The sequence below is a fragment of the Heterodontus francisci genome, chromosome 9 (genome assembly GCF_036365525.1).
Source record: "Heterodontus francisci isolate sHetFra1 chromosome 9, sHetFra1.hap1, whole genome shotgun sequence".
NCBI classification, from domain to species: Eukaryota; Metazoa; Chordata; class Chondrichthyes; order Heterodontiformes; family Heterodontidae; genus Heterodontus; species Heterodontus francisci.
Window position 1 is genome coordinate 3,451,129 of NC_090379.1, and position 12,353 is coordinate 3,463,481.

Consider the following 12,353-nt stretch of genomic DNA (forward strand, 5'->3'; position numbering starts at 1 on the left):
ATTTCTGGGTGTGTTTGTCACTGGATGTCTGGGTGTGTTTGTGTCACTGTATTTCTGGGTGTGTTTGTCACTGTATTTCTGAGTGTGTTTGTGTCACTGTATTTCTGGGTGTGTTTGTCACTGTATTTCTGGGTGTGTCTGTGTCACTGTATTTCTGGGTGTGTTTGTCACTGTATTTCTGGGTGTGTTTGTGACACTGTATTTCAGGGTGTGTTTGTGTCACTGTATTTCTGGGTGTGTTTGTCACCATATTTCTGGGTGTGTTTGTGTCACTGTATTTCTGGGTGTGTTTGTCACTGTAATTCTGGTTGTGTTTGTGTCACTGTATTTCTGGGTGTGTTTGTGACACTGTATTTCTGGGTGTGTTTGTGACACAATTTCTGGGTGTGTTTGTGTCACTGTATTTCTGGTTGTGTTTGTGTCACTGTATTTCTGGGTGTGTTTGTGACACTGTATTTCTGAGTGTGTTTGTGTCACTGTATTTCTGGGTGTGTTTGTCACTGTATTTCTGGGTGTGTTTGTGTCACTGTATTTCTGGGTGTGTTTGTCACCGTATTTCTGGGTGTGTTTGTGACACTGTATTTCTGGGTGTGTTTGTGTCACTGTATTTCTGGGTGTGTTTGTCACCATATTTCTGGGTGTGTTTGTGTCACTGTATTTCTGGGTGTGTTTGTGTCACTGTATTTCTGAAAGTGTGTTTGTGACACTATTTCTGGGTGTGTTTGTGACACTGTATTTCAGGGTGTGTTTGTGTCACTGTATTTCTGAAAGTGTGTTTGTGACACTATTTCTGGGTGTGTTTGTGACACTGTATTTCAGGGTGTGTTTGTGTCACTGTATTTCTGGGTGTGTTTGTGTCACTGTATTTCTGAAAGTGTGTGTGACACTATTTCTGGGTGTGTTTGTGACACTGTATTTCTGGGTGTGTTTGTCACTGTATTTCTGGGTGTGTTTGTGACACTGTATTTCTGAAAGTGTGTTTGTGACACTGTATTTCTGGGTGTGTTTGTGTCACTGTATTTCTGGGTGTGTTTGTGTCACTGTATTTCTGAAAGTGTGTTAGTGACACTATTTCTGGGTGTGTTTGTGTCACTGTATTTCTGGGTGTTTGTGACACTGTATTTCTGGGTGTGTTTGTCACTGTATTTCTGGGTGTGTTTGTGTCACTGTATTTCTGAAAGTGTGTTTGTGACACTGTATTTCTGGGTGTGTTTGAGTCACTGTATTTCTGGGTGTGTTTGTGTCACTGTATTTCTGAAAGTGTGTTTGTGACACTATTTCTGGGTGTGTTTGTGACACTGTATTTCTGGGTGTGTTTGTCACTGTATTTCTGGGTGTGTTCGTTACACTGTATTTCTGGGTGTGCTTGTGTCACTGTATTTCTGGGTGTGTTTGTGTCACTGTATTTCTGAAAGTGTGTTTGTGACACTGTATTTCTGGGTGTGTTTGAGTCACTGTATTTCTGGGTGTGTTTGTGTCACTGTATTTCTGAAAGTGTGTTTGTGACACTGTATTTCTGGGTGTGTTTGTGACACTGTATTTCTGGGTGTGTTTGTGTCACTGTATATCTGGGTGTGTTTGTGACACTGTATTTCAGGGTGTGTTTGTGTCACTGTATTTCTGGGTGTGTTTGTGTCACTATTTCTGGGTGTGTTTGTGTCACTGTATTTCTGGGTGTGTTTGTGACACTATTTCTGGGTGTGTTTGTGTCACTGTATTTCAGGGTGTGTTTGTGTCACTGTATTTCTGGGTGTGTTTGTGTCACTGTATTTCTGAAAGTGTGTTTGTGACACTATTTCTGGGTGTGTTTGTGACACTATTTCTGGGTGTGTTTGTGACACTGTATTTCAGGGTGTGTTTGTGTCACTGTATTTCTGGGTGTGTTTGTGTCACTGTATTTCTGAAAGTGTGTGTGACACTATTTCTGGGTGTGTTTGTGACACTGTATTTCTGGGTGTGTTTGTCACTGTATTTCTGGGTGTGTTCGTTACACTGTATTTCTGGGTGTGCTTGTGTCACTGTATTTCTGGGTGTGTTTGTGTCACTGTATTTCTGAAAGTGTGTTTGTGACACTGTATTTCTGGGTGTGTTTGTGTCACTGTATTTCAGGGTGTGTTTGTGTCACTGTATTTCTGAAAGTGTGTTAGTGACACTATTTCTGGGTGTGTTTGTGTCACTGTATTTCTGGGTGTTTGTGACACTGTATTTCTGGGTCTGTTTGTCACTGTATTTCTGGGTGTGTTTGTGTCACTGTATTTCTGGGTGTGTTTGTGTCACTGTATTTCTGAAAGTGTGTTTGTGACACTGTATTTCTGGGTGTGTTTGAGTCACTGTATTTCTGGGTGTGTTTGTGTCACTGTATTTCTGAAAGTGTGTTTGTGACACTGTATTTCTGGGTGTGTTTGTGACACTGTATTTCTGGGTGTGTTTGTGTCACTGTATTTCTGGGTGTGTTTGTGACACTGTATTTCAGGGTGTGTTTGTGTCACTGTATTTCTGGGTGTGTTTGTGTCACTGTATTTCTGAAAGTGTATTTGTGACAATATTTCTGGGTGTGTTTGTGACACTGTATTTCTGGGTGTGTTTGTGTCACTGTATTTTTGAAAGTGTGTTTGTGACACTATTTCTGGGTGTGTTTGTGACACTATTTCAGGGTGTGTTTGTGTCACTGTATTTCTGGGTGTGTTTGTGTCTCTATTTCTGGGTGTGTTTGTGTCACTGTATTTCTGGGTGTGTTTGTGACACTATTTCTGGGTGTGTTTGTGTCACTGTATTTCAGGGTGTGTTTGTGTCACTGTATTTCTGGGTGTGTTTGTGTCACTGTATTTCTGAAAGTGTGTTTGTGACACTATTTCTGGGTGTGTTTGTGACACTATTTCTGAAAGTGTGTTTGTGACACTATTTCTGGGTGTGTTTGTGACACTGTATTTCAGGGTGTGTTTGTGTCACTGTATTTCTGGGTGTGTTTGTGTCACTGTATTTCTGAAAGTGTGTGTGACACTATTTCTGGGTGTGTTTGTGACACTGTATTTCTGGGTGTGTTTGTCACTGTATTTCTGGGTGTGTTTGTGTCACTATTTCTGGGTGTGTTTGTTACACTGTATTTCTGGGTGTGCTTGTGTCACTGTATTTCTGGGTGTGTTTGTGTCACTGTATTTCTGAAAGTGTGTTTGTGACACTGTATTTCTGGGTGTGTTTGTGTCACTGTATTTCTGGGTGTTTGTGACACTGTATTTCTGGGTGTGTTTGACACTGTATTTCTGGGTGTGTTTGTGTCACTGTATTTCTGGGTGTGTTTGTGTCACTGTATTTCTGAAAGTGTGTTTGTGACACTGTATTTCTGGGTGTGTTTGTGTCACTGTATTTCTGGGTGTGTTTGTGTCACTGTATTTCTGGGTGTGTTTGTGTCACTGTATTTCTGAAAGTGTGTTTGTGACACTGTATTTCTGGGTGTGTTTGTGACACTGTATTTCTGGGTGTGTTTGTGACACTGTATTTCAGGGTGTGTTTGTGTCACTGTATTTCTGGGTGTGTTTGTGTCACTGTATTTCTGAAAGTGTATTTGTGACAATATTTCTGGGTGTGTTTGTGACACTGTATTTCTGGGTGTGTTTGTGTCACTGTATTTTTGAAAGTGTGTTTGTGACACTATTTCTGGGTGTGTTTGTGACACTATTTCAGGGTGTGTTTGTGTCACTGTATTTCTGGGTGTGTTTGTGTCACTATTTCTGGGTGTGTTTGTGTCACTGTATTTCTGGGTGTGTTTGTGGCACTATTTCTGGGTGTGTTTGTGTCACTGTATTTCAGGGTGTGTTTGTGTCACTGTATTTCTGGGTGTGTTTGTGTCACTGTATTTCTGAAAGTGTGTTTGTGACACTGTATTTCTAGGTGTGTTTGTGACACTGTATTTCTGAAAGTGTGTTTGTGTCACTGTATTTCTGGGTGTGTTTGTGTCACTATTTCTGGGTGTGTTTGTGACACTGTATTTCTGGGTGTGTTTGTCACTGTATTTCTGGGTGTGTTTGTGTCACTGTATTTCTGGGTGTGTTTGTCACTGTATTTCTGAAAGTGTGTTTGTGACACTGTATTTCTGGGTGTGTTTGTGACACTGTATTTCAGGGTGTGTTTGTGTCACTGTATTTCTGGGTGTGTTTGTGTCACTGTATTGCTGAAAGTGTGTTTGTGACACTATTTCTGGGTGTGTTTGTGACACTGTATTTCAGGGTGTGTTTGTGTCACTGTATTTCTGGGTGTGTTTGTGTCACTGTATTTCTGAAAGTGTGTTTGTGACACTATTTCTGGGTGTGTTTGTGACACTGTATTTCAGGGTGTTACTGTCACTGTATTTCAGGGTGTGTTTGTGACACTGTATTTCTAGGTGTGTTTGTGTCACTATTTCTGGATGTGTTTGTGACACTGTATTTCTGGGTGTGTTTGTGTCACTATTTCTGGGTGTGTTTGTGTCACTGTATTTCTGGGTGTGTTTGTGACACTATTTCTGGGTGTGTTTGTGTCGCTGTATTTCTGGGTGTGTTTGTGACACTATTCCTGGGTGTGTTTGTGTCACTGTATTTCTGGGTGTGTTTGTGTCACTGTATTTCTGGGTGTGTTTGTCACTGTATTTCTGGTTGTGTTTGTGTCACTGTATTTCTGGGTGTGTTTGTGACACAATTTCTGGGTGTGTTTGTGTCACTGTATTTCTGGGTGTGTTTGTCACCGTATTTCTGGGTGTGTTTGTGACACTGTATTTCTGGGCGTGTTTGTGTCACTGTATTTCTGGGTGTGTTTGTCACCGTATTTCTGGGTGTGTTTGTGTCACTGTATTTCTGGGTGTGTTTGTGACACTATTTCTGGGTGTGTTTGTGTCACTGTATTTCTGGGTGTGTTTGTGACACTGTATTTCTGGATGTGTTTGTGTCACTGTATTTCTGAAAGTGTGTTTGTGACCCTGTATTTCTGGGTGTGTTTGTGTCACTGTATTTCTGAAAGTGTGTTTGTCACACTATTTCTGGGTGTGTTTGTGACACTGTATTTCTGGGTGTGTTTGTCACTGTATTTCTGGGTGTGTTTGTGTCACTATTTCTGGGTGTGTTTGTTAGACTGTATTTCTGGGTGTGCTTGTGTCACTGTATTTCTGGGTGTGTTTGTGTCGCTGTATTTCTGAAAGTGTGTTTGTGACACTGTATTTCTGGGTGTGTTTGTGTCACTGTATTTCTGGATGTGTTCGTGACACTGTATTTCAGGGTGTGTTTGTGTCACTGTATTTCTGAAAGTGTGTTTGTGACACTGTATTTCTGGGTGTGTTTGTGACACTGTATTTCAGGGTGTGTTTGTGTCACTGTATTTCTGGGTGTGTTTGTGTCACTGTATTTTTGAAAGTGTGTTTGTGACACTATTTCTGGGTGTGTTTGTGACACTATTTCAGGGTGTGTTTGTGTCACTGTATTTCTGGGTGTGTTTGTCACTGTATGTCTGGGTGTGTTTGTGTCACTATTTCTGGGTGTGTTTGTGTCACTGTATTTCAGGGTGTGTTTGTGTCACTGTATTTCTGGGTGTGTTTGTGTCACTATTTCTGAAAGTGTGTTTGTGACACTATTTCTGGGTGTGTTTGTGACACTGTATTTCAGGGTGTGTTTGTGTCACTGTATTTCTGGGTGTGTTCGTGTCACTGTATTTCTGAAAGTGTGTTTGTGACACTATTTCTGGGTGTGTTTGTGTCACTGTATTTCTGGGTGTGTTTGTGTCACTATTTCTGGGTGTGTTTGTGACACTGTATTCCTGGGTGTGTTTGTCACTGTATTTCTGGGTGTGTTTGTCACTGTATTTCTGAAAGTGTGTTTGTGACACTGTATTTCTGGGTGTGTTTGTGACACTGTATTCCTGGGTGTGTTTGTCACTCTATTTCTGGGTGTGTTTGTGTCACTGTATTTCTGAAAGTGTGTTTGTGACACTATTTCTGGGTGTGTTTGTGACACTGTATTTCTGAAAGTGTGTTTGTGACACTATTTCTGGGTGTGTTTGTGACACTGTATTTCAGGGTGTTACTGTCACTGTATTTCAGGGTGTGTTTGTGACACTGTATTTCTAGGTGTGTTTGTGTCACTATTTCTGGGTGTGTTTGTGACACTGTATTTCTGGGTGTGTTTGTGTCACTATTTCTGGGTGTGTTTGTGTCACTGTATTTCTGGGTGTGTTTGTGACACTATTTGTGGGTGTGTTTGTGTCGCTGTATTTCTGGGTGTGTTTGTGACACTATTCCTGGGTGTGTTTGTGTCACTGTATTTCTGGGTGTGTTTGTGTCACTGTATTTCTGGGTGTGTTTGTCACTGTATTTCTGGTTGTGTTTGTGTCACTGTATTTCTGGGTGTGTTTGTGACACAATTTCTGGATGTGTTTGTCACCGTATTTCTGGGTGTGTTTGTGACACTGTATTTCTGGGCGTGTTTGTGTCACTGTATTTCTGGGTGTGTTTGTCACCGTATTTCTGGGTGTGTTTGTGTCACTGTATTTCTGGGTGTGTTTGTGACACTATTTCTGGGTGTGTTTGTGTCACTGTATTTCTGGGTGTGTTTGTGACACTGTATTTCTGGATGTGTTTGTGTCACTGTATTTCTGAAAGTGTGTTTGTGACTTTGTATTTCTGGGTGTGTTTGTGTCACTGTATTTCTGAAAGTGTGTTTGTCACACTATTTCTGGGTGTGTTTGTGACACTGTATTTCGGGGTGTGTTTGTCACTGTATTTCTGGGTGTGTTTGTGTCACTATTTCTGGGTGTGTTTGTGACACTGTATTTCTGGGTGTGCTTGTGTCACTGTATTTCTGGGTGTGTTTGTGTCGCTGTATTTCTGAAAGTGTGTTTGTGACACTGTATTTCTGGGTGTGTTTGTGTCACTGTATTTCTGGGTGTGTTCGTGACACTGTATTTCAGGGTGTGTTTGTGTCACTGTATTTCTGAAAGTGTGTTTGTGACACTGTATTTCTGGGTGTGTTTGTGACACTGTATTTCAGGGTGTGTTTGTGTCACTGTATTTCTGGGTGTGATTGTGTCACTGTATTTTTGAAAGTGTGTTTGTGACACTATTTCTGAGTGTGTTTATGACACTATTTCAGGGTGTGTTTGTGTCACTGTATTTCTGGGTGTGTTTGTCACTGTATGTCTGGGTGTGTTTGTGTCACTATTTCTGGGTGTGTTTGTGTCACTGTATTTCAGGGTGTGTTTGTGTCACTGTATTTCTGGGTGTGTTTGTGTCACTGTATTTCTGAAAGTGTGTTTGTGACACTATTTCTGGGTGTGTTTGTGACACTATTTCTGAAAGTGTGTTTGTGACACTATTTCTGGGTGTGTTTGTGACACTGTATTTCAGGGTGTGTTTGTGTCACTGTATTTCTGGGTGTGTTTGTGTCACTGTATTTCTGAAAGTGTGTGTGACACTATTTCTGGGTGTGTTTGTGACACTGTATTTCTGGGTGTGTTTGTCACTGTATTTCTGGGTGTGTTTGTGTCACTATTTCTGGGTGTGTTTGTTACACTGTATTTCTGGGTGTGCTTGTGTCACTGTATTTCTGGGTGTGTTTGTGTCACTGTACTTCTGAAAGTGTGTTTGTGACACTGTATTTCTGGGTGTGTTTGTGTCACTGTATTTCTGGGTGTGTTTGTGTCACTGTATTTCTGAAAGTGTGTTAGTGACACTATTTCTGGGTGTGTTTGTGTCACTGTATTTCTGGGTGTTTGTGACACTGTATTTCTGGGTGTGTTTGTCACTGTATTTCTGGGTGTGTTTGTGTCACTGTATTTCTGGGTGTGTTTGTGTCACTGTATTTCTGGGTGTTTGTGACACTGTATTTCTGGGTGTGTTTGTCACTGTATTTCTGGGTGTGTTTGTGTCACTGTATTTCTGGGTGTGTTTGTGTCACTGTATTTCTGAAATTGTGTTTGTGACACTGTATTTCTGGGTGTGTTTGTGACACTGTATTTCTGGGTGTGTTTGTGACACTGTATTTCAGGGTGTGTTTGTGTCACTGTATTTCTGGGTGTGTTTGTGTCACTGTATTTCTGAAAGTGTATTTGTGACAATATTTCTGGGTGTGTTTGTGACACTGTATTTCTGGGTGTGTTTGTGTCACTGTATTTTTGAAAGTGTGTTTGTGACACTATTTCTGGGTGTGTTTGTGACACTATTTCAGGGTGTGTTTGTGTCACTGTATTTCTGGGTGTGTTTGTGTCACTATTTCTGGGTGTGTTTGTGTCACTGTATTTCTGGGTGTGTTTGTGACACTATTTCTGGGTGTGTTTGTGTCACTGTATTTCAGGGTGTGTTTGTGTCACTGTATTTCTGGGTGTGTTTGTGTCACTGTATTTCTGAAAGTGTGTTTGTGACACTGTATTTCTAGGTGTGTTTGTGACACTGTATTTCTGAAAGTGTGTTTGTGTCACTGTATTTCTGGGTGTGTTTGTGTCACTATTTCTGGGTGTGTTTGTGACACTGTATTTCTGGGTGTGTTTGTCACTGTATTTCTGGGTGTGTTTGTGTCACTGTATTTCTGGGTGTGTTTGTCACTGTATTTCTGAAAGTGTGTTTGTGACACTGTATTTCTGGGTGTGTTTGTGACACTGTATTTCAGGGTGTGTTTGTGTCACTGTATTTCTGGGTGTGTTTGTGTCACTGTATTGCTGAAAGTGTGTTTGTGACACTATTTCTGGGTGTGTTTGTGACACTGTATTTCAGGGTGTGTTTGTGTCACTGTATTTCTGGGTGTGTTTGTGTCACTGTATTTCTGAAAGTGTGTTTGTGACACTATTTCTGGGTGTGTTTGTGACACTGTATTTCAGGGTGTTACTGTCACTGTATTTCAGGGTGTGTTTGTGACACTGTATTTCTAGGTGTGTTTGTGTCACTATTTCTGGGTGTGTTTGTGACACTGTATTTCTGGGTGTGTTTGTGTCACTATTTCTGGGTGTGTTTGTGTCACTGTATTTCTGGGTGTGTTTGTGACACTATTTCTGGGTGTGTTTGTGTCGCTGTATTTCTGGGTGTGTTTGTGACACTATTCCTGGGTGTGTTTGTGTCACTGTATTTCTGGGTGTGTTTGTGTCACTGTATTTCTGGGTGTGTTTGTCACTGTATTTCTGGTTGTGTTTGTGTCACTGTATTTCTGGGTGTGTTTGTGACACAATTTCTGGGTGTGTTTGTGTCACTGTATTTCTGGGTGTGTTTGTCACCGTATTTCTGGGTGTGTTTGTGACACTGTATTTCTGGGCATGTTTGTGTCACTGTATTTCTGGGTTTGTTTGTCACCGTATTTCTGGGTGTGTTTGTGTCACTGTATTTCTGGGTGTGTTTGTGACACTATTTCTGGGTGTGTTTGTGTCACTGTATTTCTGGGTGTGGTTGTGACACTGTATTTCTGGATGTGTTTGTGTCACTGTATTTCTGAAAGTGTGTTTGTGACCCTGTATTTCTGGGTGTGTTTGTGTCACTGTATTTCTGAAAGTGTGTTTGTCACACTATTTCTGGGTGTGTTTGTGACACTGTATTTCGGGGTGTGTTTGTCACTGTATTTCTGGGTGTGTTTGTGTCACTATTTCTGGGTGTGTTTGTGACACTGTATTTCTGGGTGTGCTTGTGTCACTGTATTTCTGGGTGTGTTTGTGTCGCTGTATTTCTGAAAGTGTGTTTGTGACACTGTATTTCTGGGTGTGTTTGTGTCACTGTATTTCTGGGTGTGTTCGTGACACTGTATTTCAGGGTGTGTTTGTGTCACTGTATTTCTGAAAGTGTGTTTGTGACACTGTATTTCTGGGTGTGTTTGTGACACTGTATTTCAGGGTGTGTTTGTGTCACTGTATTTCTGGGTGTGTTTGTGTCACTGTATTTTTGAAAGTGTGTTTGTGACACTATTTCTGGGTGTGTTTGTGACACTATTTCAGGGTGTGTTTGTGTCACTGTATTTCTGGGTGTGTTTGTCACTGTATATCTGGGTGTGTTTGTGTCACTATTTCTGGGTGTGTTTGTGTCACTGTATTTCAGGGTGTGTTTGTGTCACTGTATTTCTGGGTGTGTTTGTGTCACTATTTCTGAAAGTGTGTTTGTGACACTATTTCTGGGTGTGTTTGTGACACTGTATTTCAGGGTGTGTTTGTGTCACTGTATTTCTGGGTGTGTTTGTGTCACTGTATTTCTGAAAGTGTGTTTGTGACACTATTTCTGGGTGTGTTTGTGTCACTGTATTTCTGGGTGTGTTTGTGTCACTATTTCTGGGTGTGTTTGTGACACTGTATTCCTGGGTGTGTTTGTCACTGTATTTCTGGGTGTGTTTGTCACTGTATTTCTGAAAGTGTGTTTGTGACACTGTATTTCTGGGTGTGTTTGTGACACTGTATTTCTGGGTGTGTTTGTGACACTGTATTTCAGGGTGTGTTTGTGTCACTATTTCTGGGTGTGTTTGTGACACTCTACTTCTGGGTGTGTTTGTGACACTGTATTTCTGGGTGTGTTTGTGTCACTGTATTTCTGGGTTTGTTTGTGACACTATTTCTAGGTGTGTTTGTGACACTGTATTTCTGGGTGTGTTTGTGTCACTGTATTTCTGGGTGTGTTTGTGACACTGTATTTCTGGGTGTGTTTGTGACACTATTTCTGGTTCTGTTTGTGTCTCTATTTCTGGGTGTGTTTGTGACACTGTATTTCTGGGTGTGTTTGTGTCACTGTATTTCTGGGTGTGTTTGTGTCACTGTATTTCTGGGTGTGTTTGTGTCACTGTATTTCTGGGTGTGTTTGTGACACTGTATTTCTGGGTGTGTTTGTGACACTATTTCTGGTTCTGTTTGTGTCTCTATTTCTGGGTGTGTTTGTGACACTGTATTTCTGGGTGTGTTTGTGTCACTGTATTTCTGGGTGTGTTTGTGTCACTATTTCTGGGTGTGTTTGTGACACTGTATTTCTGGGTGTGTTTGTGTCACTATTTCTGGGTGTGTTTGTGACACTGTATTTCTGGGTGTGTTTCTCTCTGTCTCTCTTCTGTGACTCTGTATTTCTCCTCCCCTGTTTCTTTAATATACCCAACCCCTGATCTGTCAGGATGACGTTCTGATCATGGACAGGCCTGAATGATCCAACCCTCCCGGAACGTCACTGATCCCGGGTATAAAAGCCAGGAGTGAGCGGCGGAGTGTGAGAAAAGGAAAGCTGCGAGTGAATGAGAGACGGATTTGCCAGTGTGGGTAACGGGTGTACAGCCGAGCCGATTCGAGCCCTGGGTTTTCCGTGAGCTCTCTAACCTTTCAGTTCAAACAACCTTCTGAGAGAGAGGGAAAGCGATCCAGGGGAACGAGGAGCTGATCTCTATTCGCTGAGCGCGGAGACTCCGCTGGCGTCGGGAGCACTGAACATCTGGAAAGTTTTGGAAAAAGTTTTGAAAGTTTCTGCTGCAGTGCGGCCGGAGCGAGGGGAGTCTGTGTCTGTCTCTGTCTGTCTGTGTGTCTTGTCTTGTCTGTCTGTCTGTGTGTGTATCTTCAGTTCAAGAGGACCTCGGCACCTGGATTTATTTTGGTGATTTGGGAGCTGGGACAATGTGTACACCGAGGCTGCTGCTTGTCCTGACTGCCTTGGATCTTGTGACTGTTACTTGGGCGCTTTCCACCTGCACTACCCTGGACACTGAGCACATCAAGAGGAAACGAGTGGAGGCGATCAGGGGCCAGATCCTGAGCAAACTGAGACTCACCAGCCCGCCGGAGGAGCCGAGTCCCGCTGAGGTGCCAGCCCAGGTCCTGGCCATGTACAACAGCACCCGGGAGTTACTGCAGGAGCTGGACAGAGACCGGGAGCAAAACTGCGTTCCTCACAACACCGACTTCGAGTACTATGCCAAGGAGGTGTACAAGTTTGATATGATCCAGGGCCCGGCCGTGGACAGTAAGTGTGACCCAGAGTGAAACAAATCAACCTGCAAGTTAAAGTAATGAACAAACTGGGTCACAGAATGAGGGAGCAGGGACAAAATCCACCTCTTCACACTCCTAACACATGGGATGGGGTGAGCAGATCATCTCCACACTTATCAAACAGTAACTGAGCTTCACAAAACAGATTCTGATTTAAATCTTGATCCATCAGTGGAAATGCCACCCATCAACCAGCTCTTGCCTGTGCATCAATTAAAGGTGCCCAGCGGGTATGTGACATGGGCCTCTGGGCATAGTGAGGTTCTGGCAATCACCATTACAGTATTCCCCTCACCCCTCAATCTACTTTCCTCCATGTTTCTCCTCCTCTCCCTGTTCTTTCAGCCTGGTGTGCAGGGAGTCGGTCAGTATGTCCCTCTCTTACTGGGCATTATGGAGGCCGGGCAGTC

At 42.3% G+C, this 12,353-nt stretch overlaps 1 protein-coding gene across 1 annotated transcript in view; it reads left to right on the forward strand.

Moving 5' to 3' along the window:
• Positions 1-11,146: 11,146 nt before the first annotated feature.
• Positions 11,147-12,353, forward strand: part of tgfb3 (transforming growth factor, beta 3) — a 516,259-nt gene continuing 515,052 nt past the window's right edge. The window contains exon 1 of the mRNA XM_068038446.1: positions 11,147-11,914. Coding sequence (XP_067894547.1) covers positions 11,569-11,914 — 346 coding nt within the window. The 5' untranslated portion in view covers positions 11,147-11,568. The remainder of the gene's footprint in view (positions 11,915-12,353) is intronic.